Raw genomic sequence first — 14730 nt, 5'->3', positions numbered from 1 at the left:
GGTCTACATCCGAGACGTGTCGATGAAAGTGACCCATTTGGCCTACGCCCAAAGACTTGTCGATGTGTGTGACCCGTTTAGTCTACGTCCGGAGACATGTCGATGATAGTGGCTCGTTTGGCCTACGTCTGGGGACGTGTTGATGATAGTGGCCCGTTTGGCCTACGTCCGGAGACGTGTCGATATGTGACCCGTTTGGCCTACGTCCCGAGACGTGTCGATGATAGTGGCCCGTTTGGCCTACGCCCGGAGACGTGTCGATGAAAGTGACCCGTTTGGCCTACATCCGAAGACGTGTCGATGTGTGTGACCCGTTTGGTCTACGTCCGGAGACATGTCGATGATAGTGGCTCGTTTGGCCTACGCCCGGGGCGTGTTGATGATAGTGACCCGTTTGGCCTACGCCCGAGACGTGTCGATATGTGACCCGTTTGGCCTACGTCAGACGTGTCGATGCGATAGTGGCCCGTTTGGCCTACGCCGAGACGTGTCGATGCGAAAGTGACCCGTTTGGCCTACATCCAAGACGTGTCGATGTGTGTGACCCGTTTGGTCTACATCCGAAGACATGTCGATGATAGTAACCCGTTTGGCCTACGTGGGACGTGTCGATGATAGTGGCGGTTTGGCATACGTCCCGGAGACGTGTCGATGTGTAACCCGTTTGGCCTATGTCCGAGACGTGTCGATGATAGTGGCTTTGGCCTACGTCCGGGGACGTGTCGATGTGTGTGGCCCGTTTGGCCTATATCCGGAGACGTGTCGATGATAGTGACCCGTTTAGCCTACGTCCGAAGACGTGTCAATGAGTGCATGAGTAACATCAAAAGTAACTTGTCTTCAATGAAGGTGAGGAAAGCTTGGTCGCCTGTTTAGAGCCGAGCTGATAGGTGAAGAGCTTCATGGATAGTACTCTTGGAGGTGATGAGTATTTCATTGTCTTAGAACTTCCTTCCATTGAAAGATGATGAAAGGTTCATCTTCCACAACTTGGTAGCCAGTGACGGCTTAGAGACGGAAGTCGCTGCTTGATCTTTCTCTTTTGCCCCGGTGGTCGGGCTTTTGGAGTCGGCTAGGATCGTGTTGATCCATATGACCTTTTTCGTGGAGGTTCATCGTTAGCTGCGTCACAATCCTTGATTTCTGGATAGCCCTCCTTGCGATGAATTTCGTGCAATGGCCGTCTCGACTAGATCTTCAAGGTGCCTTTTCCAGTGGCGAAGCAGTCGTTTGTGTAATGACCATGCCCTTCATGGAATGTGCAGATCTACTGGTATCCTTCTTGGTTGGGTTTCCCTTTAAAGGCGATGATTTCTTCAACCATTGCATGTCTTTTACTTGGGCCAAGATATGGTGTATCGGGATAGTGAATTTGGTTTAACTCTTCGTTGCTGAAGCACCTTCCGAGGTCGTGATCTGCGCTTGCCGTTCTCTTGGCTTGCCTGCTCAGCTACTTGATCAGCCTTCTTCGTGGCGGTCCGGTCGTCGTCCCATAATGCGTAGCGCTTTGCTATAGCGAAGACTTCTAATGTTTGGCGAGGATAGATGGTCAGCCGCGATACAGCTCACATTCGGTTGGCAACCCCCTCTTGAAGGCAGAGAACACAATTTGGTTATCACATCCTACAATGTTTGCCCTCTCCGCCTTGAACCTCTTGATGTAGTCTCGCAGGGATTCATTGGACTTCTTATGCAGGTTGAACAAATGGTCATGATTCTTCTTGATTGACCGATAAAAAGTGTATTCTTTAGTGAAGACATAAGCAAGCTCCTTGAAGCTGCTGATCGACCCGGATGGCAGGGTGTGGAACCAGTCCTGAGCTGCTCCTTGCAAAGTCATTGCAAATACCTTGCACATTAGCGCGTCTTCGGCTTTGTAGAGGATCATAAGACTCTTAAAATGCTTCGTGATGGCTTTCGAAATCGGAATCGCCTTTGAAGCATGTAAAAAAAAGGCGTTGAGAATCATTTCGGGGGAGCAGCCTGCTCAATTTCGACGGTGAAAGGTGATGATTTTGCTCGGTCTACCTCAACACGTAGTGCATTTTCGAAATTTCCACCAATCTTTAAGTCTCGAAGTCGGTTATTCACAAGCTTCTCAACGTCTTCCTCACACATGGCTAGTCGGTCACGTTAATGACCTTTACGATTTGGGTGAGACCGAGTAACTTCCTCGTTGGTTTGCAAGGGTTGATCTTCTCGGCTGCGCTGCCTAGGCAGCGTGTTGGTGGATCGTGCTTGCGAGGGATTTTCTGTAACTTGGCGATAAGAATTGGTTCTTCTAGAGCGGTCAGTAGAGTGCATTTCTTCACGGTCCTCGTTGTGCGGGTTACCAAGTTGACATCCTTGGGGGCCTAGCCTTTCGTGAATATTTCTCTGCGAGCGAGTAGCGGAGCACCTTTTTTCATGATCCTGATTGCGGCGATTGTCCGTTTGACCTCTCTGGGAACCTAGCCTTTCATGAACATTTCCATGCGGGCCCAGGCGAGCGCAAACGTCAAGTCGTGGGCCGAGTCTTTCTCGCACGTTGCTTTGTGTGTGGCTTGCAGATGCTTGTGACATGACGGCAAGCTGATCACGTTGTTGTCCCTCTCCTTGTCTGCTCCATTCCTGCTCTACTTGCTTGGTACCCATCGAGCTGCCGATAGGTGCGTTCATCCATCATTCCCTCTTCGCCCGGTTGTCGAAGGTCAAGGTTTTGAACCAAGTTTATTTGGTGGAGGAGCTGCCTCATCAGATTGGTTTGGTCGTCCATCCTTTGAGCTAGCTGGTCAACTCTCATATTAAGATCTGCTTGACTTCATGGATCGGGAGGAGAGAAGTGTGTGGAGCCTAATTGCACATGGGCTAGGGTTTCATTGGATCTGTATGCAGGAGCATGCGTCGAGCGTAGAGGCAATGAAGGGAATGCTTGAAGTTGCTCCAAGACCGGGCCTAAGTCAATGGTGGTAACGAAGCCACCTTAATGGGAGGTTCCACCATGCTCGGTGGCGGTGCCACGAAGGTTGCTAGATCCAACTGCGGGTCCGGTAGGTGGCACGGTGGTGAGAGGTGGTGGTGCCACCATGTCGATCGCGGGATCGTGGGTGGAGTGGCTTTGGGTCGTCGCGGATTTAGTCATCGCGGCGGTTTTGCTCCTCGTGCGCTTGCTTCCAACCATGGTTGTTTGGATGGCTTCGGTGGATTGGACAATAGGAGGAACGAATTCCTTGAGCACGCATTGAGTATAACTCGTGCTCTCAATGAAAGCACCAAATATTTGTGCAAATAATCTCACGGGAGAATATTCGCTTCTAGATCCTTCAACCTTCGATCTTCCTTCTCTCTCTTCCTTGATTCCTGTAAAACAGATTGGAGTAAATATGCCACACCCGGGGGTGTTGGCCAAAGGCCCTCTGATGCCTAAGTTAGTTCGAGTGTTTGTAGAAAAACAATAGTTAAGCAAAGGATACGGAGTAGTGTTTATGTAAGGTGTGAACCGGGCGGCCGGAGCCTTGTGTGGTGGCCGGAGCCGTGTGGGGAAAATATGGAGAGTGGAGAGGGAGAAAGAGCTTCGGGTATTTTTCTCGAGTATAAGGAGTATGTTTAGATGTACCTTGAATGATGAATGAAGTCATCTATTTATAGGAGCCTCGGGGCTAGGGTTTCGTAGAGAATATGCTGAGTTTATTCTCTACCCAAATTCGTAGGGATCGAGTCGGACTGAGATAATATCTGATTTAATGATATTATTTCTTTTTATGGAGATAATATCTGAATTAAATGATATTATCTCTTTTTATGAAGATAATATATGAGATAATGACATTATCTTCTCTTTATTAGGATAATATCTTAATTAATAATATTATCTTATTAAATAAAGATAATATCATTTAATTAAGATATTTATCCCAATTAATTAATTGGCCAGATAAACTGGTTCAATTAATTAATTAAAAGAAATAATATTCTTTTCCACGTGGCGTGCTGTGATTGGAGACGAAAATATCTGCTCCCACAAGATCTTCTGTAGAAACCCTTTTTCAATTTATTTTCTTTGATTGATTTTGAATATATTGAGGACGGGAGAGAGAGGGGGGTTGGATGGGCTGGGTTCCCTAAAGAAGAGGCTGAGGATGGGGTGGAGCTTTTGGGTTTGTTTGTTTGGGCAATCTGTTGTATGCCTGAGGAGGGGTGGTTGGGTTGACAGGAGAGGGGACGGCAGAGGAGTGGCTGAGGGTGGGGTTCGTTGGGAGGAGAGAGTTTTGGATTCGCTGGGTAAGGAGGTAGGAGGAGAGGAGAGATTTTTTATTTTTTCAATTTCCTTTTTATTTTTAAAATTTAATGATTTTAATTTTTTTAAACTTGTTTTTAAAAGTATATAATTTTTTATTGGTTTTTAATCCACGTCAAAAAAAAATGAATTCCACTTTTGACACGCCAGCATTTAATGATTTTCTAACGATCTCGCTAAAGGAGGGGATAAATTGTAGATTTTTCATAACGCTGAGTATGTACTGGTAAATGTTCCCAAAATCAAGTATGAACTCGTTAATGACCCTGTAAGTTGGGAGGTTTACTGTAGTTTACCTTTATTATTATTATTATACGCTCGTATTTTCAAACTACAGAATATAGATAATAATAATAATAATAAATATAAGAATGTGAGAACTGAGAGTCTCAGGTCACTCCCAGGCATAATAATGTTGGCCACTATAAAATCTTGTACCCTATTTTACGTGTCCTAGGCTATATATATATATGAACATTATTCCTTTGAAGCTACAATGATTAACCACTTAAATTGCCACTCCATTTAGCTACCTATACCTAGCAATAAATCACTCCGCTATTTTCTCCTGCTTGTTACCAGCAGCCTGTCTGTCTATTTCTCTCTCTCTCTGGGGCTGGTAAAAGAGAGAGGGGAGAGAGAGAGAGAGAGAGAGAGAGAGAGAGAGCTTGCTCCACTGTTACTCAGATATTGGCCCAGCCCATGTTCGATGCTGCTTTGAACATGAAATCCAGTCAAGTAATGCATGCATGTATCATGTATCATGTATCATGTATCACGTATGTCACCCATGCTATGATGCTGATGGTAGCTAGCTAGCTACCTTCCTTGATCCCAATCAATCACTACCACATCAGATTCCGAGATTCAGAATGCAATCCATCAATCGAGCACACTATACTGTATGGCACTGACAGGCAGGTGCAGCATTTGACCATCTCATGTAATTTACACACAATGAACATAATTTACATGTGGATGTGGAGTACTAGTACGACTACCAGTGCATGAAAATGAAAGCCATGTGTTGATACATTGGCATATTAGATTGCCATGTGTATAATTACTTCATTTCATGTCTGTGCTGTGGTTATATATATTTTATTGTTTATCATTCACTTCACTCATCGTGGCTCAGTCGGTCATCGCCACGGGGAGTTCACAGTAAATTTACCACGGTCAAATTTGAAAAGCTAGCCATTCCCATTCACATCATATACAATAATATTATATTATAATGACCTAGCTAGGGTTAGCCATTTTCCCAACCCCTAATTAAAAGATGGTCAAAAGTCATACTCTCTCTCTCTCTCTCTCTCAAATTTCCTTTTTACATCTTCTCTGATAGGGCATGATGGTGATTAGATTACCGAGAGTATTTATGTTATTTTTACAGTGGCAACAGGCTTTGATTTATAATTGTTAACTAAGATATTGATAAACAAATAGTTAAGGCCATGTGTTTTACCTTCTTTGATTCCTTCCTTCCTTCCTTTCTTGACGGTCAAACTTACAGGGAGCTGTTTTTTGAAGCCTTCGAGATGAATCTCTCTCTCTCTCTCTCTCTCTCTCTCTCTCTCATATCTGCACCCACCTCCACCCTTTTTTTTATTAATTTTTTCTTACCTTCTCTCTCTCTCTCTCTGTGTACCCAATATTACCATATTAAGAGATATATCACAAATTTTCAAATAACATATAGGTATGAAGGTATATGTATGTTTCTATAATACTATATAATATATAAGCAGACGTCTACTATCTACTAACGTTATGCAAACATATCAAATGATATATCCTATGTATCTAACAAGATATACAAACAGGTAAGGTAGCTAGGTTAGCAGTGCACTAATTCTGAATATATACGCAGTGCAACTTGCAAGTTTTACAGACTGAAAAAGACAAGTACCAAAACTATACCTGTAAGTAAATAAGTATGATATACAGGTTTGTTTGTTTGTACGATTGGAGATATATACGTACAGATGGAAACAAATTCAGAAATTATAAAGAGCTAAGGCATAGAGGCAGTTGACAAAAAGTGCTTAAACTGAAAGAGGCGTGTTACGTATATATATACATATATATATATATATATGAGACAATTGGATTTGAAAGCTTTTAAATATATATATATATAGGAAGGAAGGAGCTCCATCTTCTTACAAATTGCAATTGATCTGTCCCTTTCGAAATGACCAAGTTATTTAGAGAGAATGAAGTTAAAATTAAACTCATCAAAGACCCGGAAGACAAGGGTTAATGTCCTCACATAGGGGTGCAGGCTGCAAACCTCTCTCCCCATACAAAAAAATAATATATATATCTCTGCTAGCTGCATGCCATATATATATATATATATATGATGATATAATATTATAACTTGTCTTTCTTTCACTGTATCTGTATGTATGAATATATACAATACAATGCTCATATACTGATTAATTAATTAGACTACTTTAGGATTCCATCCCCTCTGCCTCTGCCTAGCTTTCTCTAACTTCATGCACTAATCAAATTACCAACCAAACTTTTTTTGTGTTTCTTTCACTGTCAGTCATATTCATACATGCATATTATATGTATATATGTATATATGAATATTATTAGTTAATAAGGAGAGAGCAACTCAGCCAGAGAGAGAGAGAGACCCCCGTTTGTAGCGGGGGAGCAGAGCAGATTGATGATGAGGACGAGAGGATAGGGATAATAGTTAAATAATGTGATATGGATGGATGGAATGTGAAAATGTTATGGGTTTTGTTTGTTTGGGGTAGCCAGCCAGAAGAGTCAGAGAGACAGAGAGAGAAAGCTGGGCAGTGCAAATTGCACTGCCGCAAGGAAGGAGAGCTATAAATTAATAGAATAGAAGTAGAGTGGTGATTTCTCCATTCCTTTTTCTTCTATTTTATCCATTTACACTCTTTTTTATAACTAAAAAAGGAGTGTAAGTGGATAAAATAGGAATGAGGAAATCATTGCCCTAGAAGAATTGGTGTTGCTGGGGTGGGGAGGCTGGAAGGGAAAGAGTCATGCAACGGATATAACTTTTTTGTTATTGTTAGCAATAACACGCGGAATAACTTTTTCACATATTACTATATTATTAATTAAAAATAATAATAAAAATATTATTCCTGTTATAATAAAGTTTTTCTGGGCTGGAAGGAGGGGGTCGAATAGTGATGATGATGAGTCTGTCTGTCTGAAAACATATGTATCTGACATGAAATGACTAATGTCCAAATGGGCATGAATAAATGGGCGTGGACAGGAGAGGGGGCTACGTGTGGGTTTTTTGTCACACTTTGTCAGATATATATAATTAATCAAATTTATTTAATATCATATTCTTCTACTGCACAGGTGTTTCACAGCAAGCAAATTGAAGAGGGGGAGAGAGAGAGAGAGAGATACTGATCATGCATTCAAATGGAAGGAAAGTGGAGAGATCTCTCTCTCTCTCTGTCTCTCTGTGTGGTTGGTTAATTCATGCTAGTAATGACTTACATATATGATATACAATAATAATAATAATAATTTATTATTGGTGATCAGGATTGAGGTTACGAAATAGAATCGGGTCAGGGATAATATCTTTCAAAGTTCATATCCAAAACGAAAAGTAATAATGAAAAGCAGGAAGCACACAAGGGGACAAATGATATAATTAGTTTGTTTTAAGGCTACGAAAGCACACATGCTCATGTCTAACTAGTTTAAACAAGCATTTACAGCAATACTATACAATGGACCTCCTTCGAAAATCAATTGAATAATCATATTGTTTTCTTACCCTCGTACGTGTACCTATTTATTATTCTTATTCTTAATTATTATTAGTATTATTTTCTTAACCCTCGGCACCTTTTGTTTTATTTTCCTTTTTTTTTGGATATTAACATTAATAATTATGAGGTGCAAAGTTACAGTATCACACTCATCACCACCCATCATGTCCTATTGTCATTAATCATATATATATGAGTTTGATTAAAGATCCTGCAAGCGCCCGTACGTGTGAAAGAGGAGAAGGGGGGAAGAAGAGAGAGAGAGAGAGAGAGAGAGAGAGAGAGAGAAATAAATAAAAGATTGTTGCATTGGAAGAAATGATTGTCATTTTCAATTAATTATAGGTCTGCAAATTTTTTGACCTTTCCTCTTCTTCCTTTAGTTGCAGTAGCTTATACCCATATACGGCCATGGAAATGGATCCTCTCTTTCCTCTCTTAAAACAGTACAACTTGCTCCTCTAGTAATAAGCTAAGCTACTTCATCATATCTTCTTCTTCTTCTTCTTCTTCATGCATGGAGAAGCAATAGCTAGCTACACTCCTCAGTCCTGACCGCCCTCTCTCTGCTCTGATATATCATTTTTCTTTTACTAGCTAGAGCTACAACCATTAATTCATCAAACAAGTTCCGATCCTGATTTTTTAACAACATACATACATACATATATATATTTGATGGGTTCCATGAACTGGTTGGGTTTCTCTCTTTCCCCTCAAGAAGTCGTTCCTGCTGATCCATCCATATCTGAGGGTGATCATCATCATCATCATCAACATCATGACGGCCATGAGTTATCTGATGATCAGACCGCCACACTAGTCTCTCGCCTTGGCTTCAAGTACTCCGATGACATCTCCGGTACCGATGTCTCCGGAGGCTGCTTTGATCTCACTTCTCATGATGACTCATCCGCTACTACTACTGCTGCTGCTGTTCCTAATAATCATTCTCACAACCACCTCATCCCTCCACCTTTTGGCATGCTTCATCAAGCTGCTGCATTCAACACCACCAATATTCACTCCCAAGGTTAATTATACACCACTGCTCTGAATAAAACCCTAACCCCTAACCCCATTCAATATCTCTATATACATATTTTGTTCTCACTTCCACAGATAGATCAGTATAGAACTATACAAGTGAAAGAAAATAAGGAAAGACGTATATATCACTGGAAGCTCTTTCTTCTAATTCTTTCTTTTAAAACTTTTTATTTTATTTTTAATTTTTCTATTTCTGTCATTTCATTTGGGGCTTCCTTGATGATCATCATCTTAAAAATTACCAGATATATTAATCGTAAATTTTAATTAATATATAGTTTGGTCTACCATATTAATTAATATATTGTATATCAGGTGCAGATTGGAGTAATATGAACTCATCAGATAGCAGCACCTACAAGACGACTTCAGACCACCTGTCTATGCTGATGGGAAGCAACAATTCGTACAGAAGCCAAAACCTCGAAAATCATCATCAACAGCCAAAGCTTGAAAACTTCCTTGGCCGACACTCCTTCGTTGCGGATGAGCACCACATCGGCGGCCAGAGTAGTAGTAGTGGCACGCATGTATACAATAATAATAGCACCAGCAGTACAAGTACTAGTAGCTCTAATATTGGGCTTTCCATGATCAAGACATGGCTGAGAAATCAACCAGCACCAGTAATACTACCTCATCATCATGACCATCATGATCATCAGCAGCGCATCAACAAGAACGATATTAATACCACCGATGCTACAACAACTACTAGTAGTAGTGCAGTACAGACTCTTTCGCTTTCGATGAGTACTGGATCTCACACTCATCATAATACTACTAGTGCTGCTGCTGCTGCTACTGGAGAAACTTGTTCATCAGATCGAGATAATACTTGTAATGATAATAACAAGCTGGCAGTTGTTAGGACCACCACCTCAACCGCTCCTCCGCCCGGGATCGATAGCCAGACTACTAGTACTACTGCTACTGCTATTGAGGCCGTGCCCAGAAAGTCCGTTGATACTTTTGGACAGAGGACTTCTATATACCGTGGTGTAACCAGGTAATTAATAGTTTTCATTCTAGCTCTCTTAATCATTTTTATTATTAATTATTAATGCCTTTCATTAATTATTACTATTAATTAGGGCTTATTTATTTGTTTCAATGCGTACAGGCACAGATGGACAGGTAGATATGAAGCTCATCTCTGGGATAATAGTTGCCGGAGAGAAGGACAAACTCGCAAGGGAAGGCAAGGTACGTAGCTAGTTAATTGTTGTTCCTTTTCGAGTTTATTGATTTAATTATGTAATTTAAAGATACAGCGATGGTATCGTGCATGTTTTGAATTAACTAATAGTGCTTTTCTTTTCTGGGTCTCGTGTGATGTGGTGTAAATTCTCTTCATCTGGGCCGGCTTTCCATCTCAATCCTCCTTGCAGTTTATCTGGGTATGTATGTACAAAGTTGTATACCTTTTCTATATATAATTTTCCCATTTTCGTAGAGATTTTTACTTCGTCATTTCATATAAGTACGCCATTTTTAATTGAATGCATGCATCCTCGATCCGTAGGTGGTTATGACAAGGAAGAAAAGGCAGCTAGAGCTTATGACTTAGCAGCATTGAAATATTGGGGTACCACAACCACTACCAACTTCCCGGTGAGTTAAAAAAAAAGAAGAAAAGAATTCTCAAACATTTTACCTATTTTTGTTTTTGTGGAGCAAAATCTGCTCAATGTCGGCATTGGTATTCGAATCTGGAGAAAGTTTTTTACAGAGAGTATCTTCAATACATAATTAATACATTAGAAATACTTTATACATACACTCCTCGATTCCCAGCAGTTAATTATTATATAAAAGGGAAAATATTTAAAGTAATCCCAGAGATATTTAAGATAATAGAAATACTTTTGGTGCATGCATGGCTTTAATTGATTATTATCTGATAAATATGTATGAGACACTGGACAACCTTTTAGTATTATGGCTTTAATTTGATAATTAATGCCAGATCAGCAACTATGAGAAAGAGATAGACGAAATGAAGCACATGACGAGACAGGAGTACGTTGCATCTTTAAGAAGGAAGAGTAGTGGCTTCTCTCGTGGTGCATCCATTTATCGAGGGGTAACAAGGTATGTAACAAAGACAGAGAATGTCAAGTGCCTATATCAGAGTAATTGATTTTTTGATTTTGTTCCTTGTGCATAAACAGACACCACCAGCATGGGAGATGGCAAGCAAGGATTGGCCGAGTCGCAGGGAACAAAGATCTCTACCTGGGAACATTTAGTAACTTCTCTATCTTATCTTTTCCTGCAAAATCATTTGACCTTGAAATTATTCATTCAGTCTAGCTACCTCTATCTATCATATATATGATTCCCTTCTGAAACAAATTAATGTGTCTAGAGGAAAATACGTACGCAAGTTTTGATAAGATTTTAATGAAATAAAATACCTAGGTACTCAAGAAGAAGCAGCAGAGGCGTATGACATTGCAGCCATAAAGTTCCGTGGACTCAATGCAGTAACAAACTTTGACATGACCAGATATGATGTGAAGTCGATTCTGGATAGCAGCACATTGCCCATAGGTGGGGCTGCAAAGCGATTGAAAGACGTAGAGCAGGCTGCTCAACATCAACATCATGAGATGAGTCTGCTAGTTGATGGACACAACAGATCAGCACCAACAGATGATCATCATGACAAGATGATGATGATGATGATGAATGGCAGTACTGGCACTTGTCATGATCAATATCATCATCATCATCAGCAGCAGCAGCAGCAGCAGCAGCAGCTGATCATGGGTAGTGGCACTGCTGCAGCTGATAACTATGGTAGTGGTACAGCAGGCGGTTGGCCAACTCTTGCATTTAACCAATCAGCTGCTGCTGCTCATCATACGCCTTTTGGCATGCACTACTACTCATCACTAGTACCATATAATAATAACAGTGGGCAGAGGGTTTGGTGCAAGCAAGAGCAAGAGCAAGACATTCATTCCAACACTGCTCCTCAAAGCTTTTATCATCATCATCAGCATCAGCATCAGCAGCAGCAGCAGGATCAGGATCAAGATCTTCATCATCATCAACTACTACAATTAGGAAGTAGCCACAATTTCTTTCAGGCAACTGGTATGGATTCTATGGAACATAGCTCAGGCTCTAACTCTGTCATGTATAGCACTGCTACTGCTACTAATGGAGGAGGAGGAGGAGGAGGAGATCATGGTGGCTATATAATCCCAATGGGTACAGTTATATCTAATGATCACAATAATGGTTTTGGAGATGGCACTAATCATGATCATCAGGTGAAGGCGGTGGCGCTTGGATTTGAAAATGTGTTTGGCTCAACTACTACTTCTGCTAATGCTGCAAATGTTACTGGGGATGCTTATAATAATCATGCAAGGAACTTGTATTATCTTCCGCAGCACCCGCCGCAATCGTCATCAGTGTCATCAGTATCATCCGCAGGTGTGGCCAAGGGCGGCAGCGCATATGATATTCATGAAGCAGGGCAATGTAACAATTGGATGCCCACAGCAGTTCCAACGTCGACTAACAGTAACATCAACATGCCTCCTACTTTCACCGTCTGGAATGACACATAATATTTTATACAGTTGACTTGTGCTTCTATGCTAATTACTAGATCACCTCAATTAGCTAGCTGGGGAAGATAGGTTTTTCTTTTTTTTCTTTTGAATTTGTTCGTGCTAATTACTAGATGGCCTTCCAAATTTCACAAGGGATCTGTGTATCTCAAGTTCATAAATATCATGTGAGATGTACTTTCTCATTTGCTATCAATTTTGGGAACTTGAGATCGAATATTCTAATAGATCCTCGGAAAGTTTTATTAACACCAATTTCAGCAGCTTTTGTAATAATTTTGAATAACTTGATCAATATTTCATATATATTGTATATGTGATCATAGAGTTTCAGTTGAAGGGTCCTTCAAATAAGCTTATTTGAGGGACATCATTTGTAAGGCCCACTCTATATTGTATTTCACTAATCCAAACTGTTTATTTTGTAGATACTCATTTAAAGATCATTTGTACCCAAAAAAAAAAACAAATTACTTGAATCTGATATCATTTGACCACTCAATTGAATTATTGAAATTTTAGTAATTTCTTGAAGCACCGTGATTATTAATTTTATATGACACAATTGGATATCGAAACGGTTTCTAATTTGTCTTCTTTTTTTTCTTTTTTCTTTTTACAAGGATGATCTATGAATGTAGACTTAAAAAATAGATGGTTTAGATCTTTGAAAAAAAAAATTCTTAAGGGACCCTAAAGGGTGTCCCTCAAGTAATATTTAAGAGATCCCTCAATAGAAGGGGATCATTATGATAGACACATATGATTGTCTTGTGTATTTATAATCTAAGTAATCAAATGTCGAATGTGCATTATGTCCACTATTGGTTTCGTTTCGTATAGTTTTCTAGTTTGCTTGAAAACAAAGGAAAATGAGCGGAAACGTACGTATTATTGGCTTTTGTTTGTTTCTTTGTGGTAGGAGATATATATATATATATATATATATATTAACTCCAAGCATGCTCCCTCTAGTTTAGGGAATCATAAATAATTTATTTATTTTTTTAAGTTTATCATAAATGCTCCTTTTTCATATAAAATAATAATGATAAATAGTTAATTAGCATTAAATAAATACTTAAAATAACATTAAAGTAAAGAAATATTTAATTAAATGGAGCCACTAACAGTCATTTCTTTCTCCTCATATTTAGGAGTTTTTAGATGTCTCCTTATTTTAGGAGTTGGATAGGGAGTATGGTTGGAGTTGGGTTTCCTTACTTCCTCCCTAAATTTTATCTAAATAGATTATTTAGAGAATCCACTGTGAATGCTCTAAGAATTCGATCAAAAGTGCAGTCTAATCTAATATTAGAAACGGTTTATGTTGTTGCCATCAGAATTTGACAGACAAAATAAAATCCTTGAATTAATAATTATGTATGTATAGTACAGTAGTTTTGTAGTTATTAGTACGTAGTTATATCTTGGTAATAAAAAATTAAAAAATTAGTACGTAGTTAAATAATTATATATTATATGATGACTGGAATTACATAGGGAGAAAGAGGGGTAATGCAAAGGCAAAGGCAAAGGCAAAGAGCAAGGCCTGTGGGAACTGGGATTGCATTGGAGAAATCAGCGGAGCACCCGTGCCTTCTTGGAAAGAATACCGTATATAATAAACACCACACCCTCCACTGCGTCAAAGATTTTATATTATTTGCTTAAATAATCACTACTTCTCTCTCTCTCTCTCTGCATCTGCTTGCGGTTGCACCCTTATCCATGCAATGCAACCACTCTCTCTCTCTCTCTCATTATCAAATAAGAGCTTTATTAATTCCACCCCTCCCCATGGAAGGAAGAAAATTAAAACTTTAGTTATTAAAGCTTAAAAGTTTGGAACCCCTCATTTCCCGTCCCATGCGGTGTTCTTCTTTTTCTTCTTTTCTTGACGAACTTATTTGCACTTTTCTATATTTGAAATATTTGTCTGTCTGTCATACTTGTGTTAGACAAATGTTCTGAATATCATATGCAAATCCATACAAATTTAAAACTCCAAAAATTT

The 14730-nt window shown here is 39.7% G+C and overlaps 1 protein-coding gene across 1 annotated transcript; it reads left to right on the top strand.

Annotated features, from left to right (window-relative positions):
- Positions 1-8431: 8431 nt before the first annotated feature.
- LOC103318883 (uncharacterized) lies at positions 8432-12942 on the top strand. Its single transcript, XM_008220317.3, has 8 exons — positions 8432-9106; positions 9439-10132; positions 10247-10329; positions 10515-10523; positions 10649-10737; positions 11093-11217; positions 11298-11374; positions 11548-12942. The coding sequence occupies exons 1-8, from the start codon at positions 8752-8754 to the stop codon at positions 12708-12710; spliced, it is 2595 nt and encodes an 864-aa protein (XP_008218539.3). The 5' UTR covers positions 8432-8751; the 3' UTR covers positions 12711-12942.
- Positions 12943-14730: the final 1788 nt, after the last annotated feature.

This window comes from Prunus mume, linkage group LG1 (assembly GCF_029339155.1).
Source record: "Prunus mume cultivar Tortuosa linkage group LG1, ASM2933915v1, whole genome shotgun sequence".
In the NCBI taxonomy this organism is placed as follows: domain Eukaryota; kingdom Viridiplantae; phylum Streptophyta; class Magnoliopsida; order Rosales; family Rosaceae; genus Prunus; species Prunus mume.
This window is presented reverse-complemented; position numbering and strand designations above follow the sequence as displayed.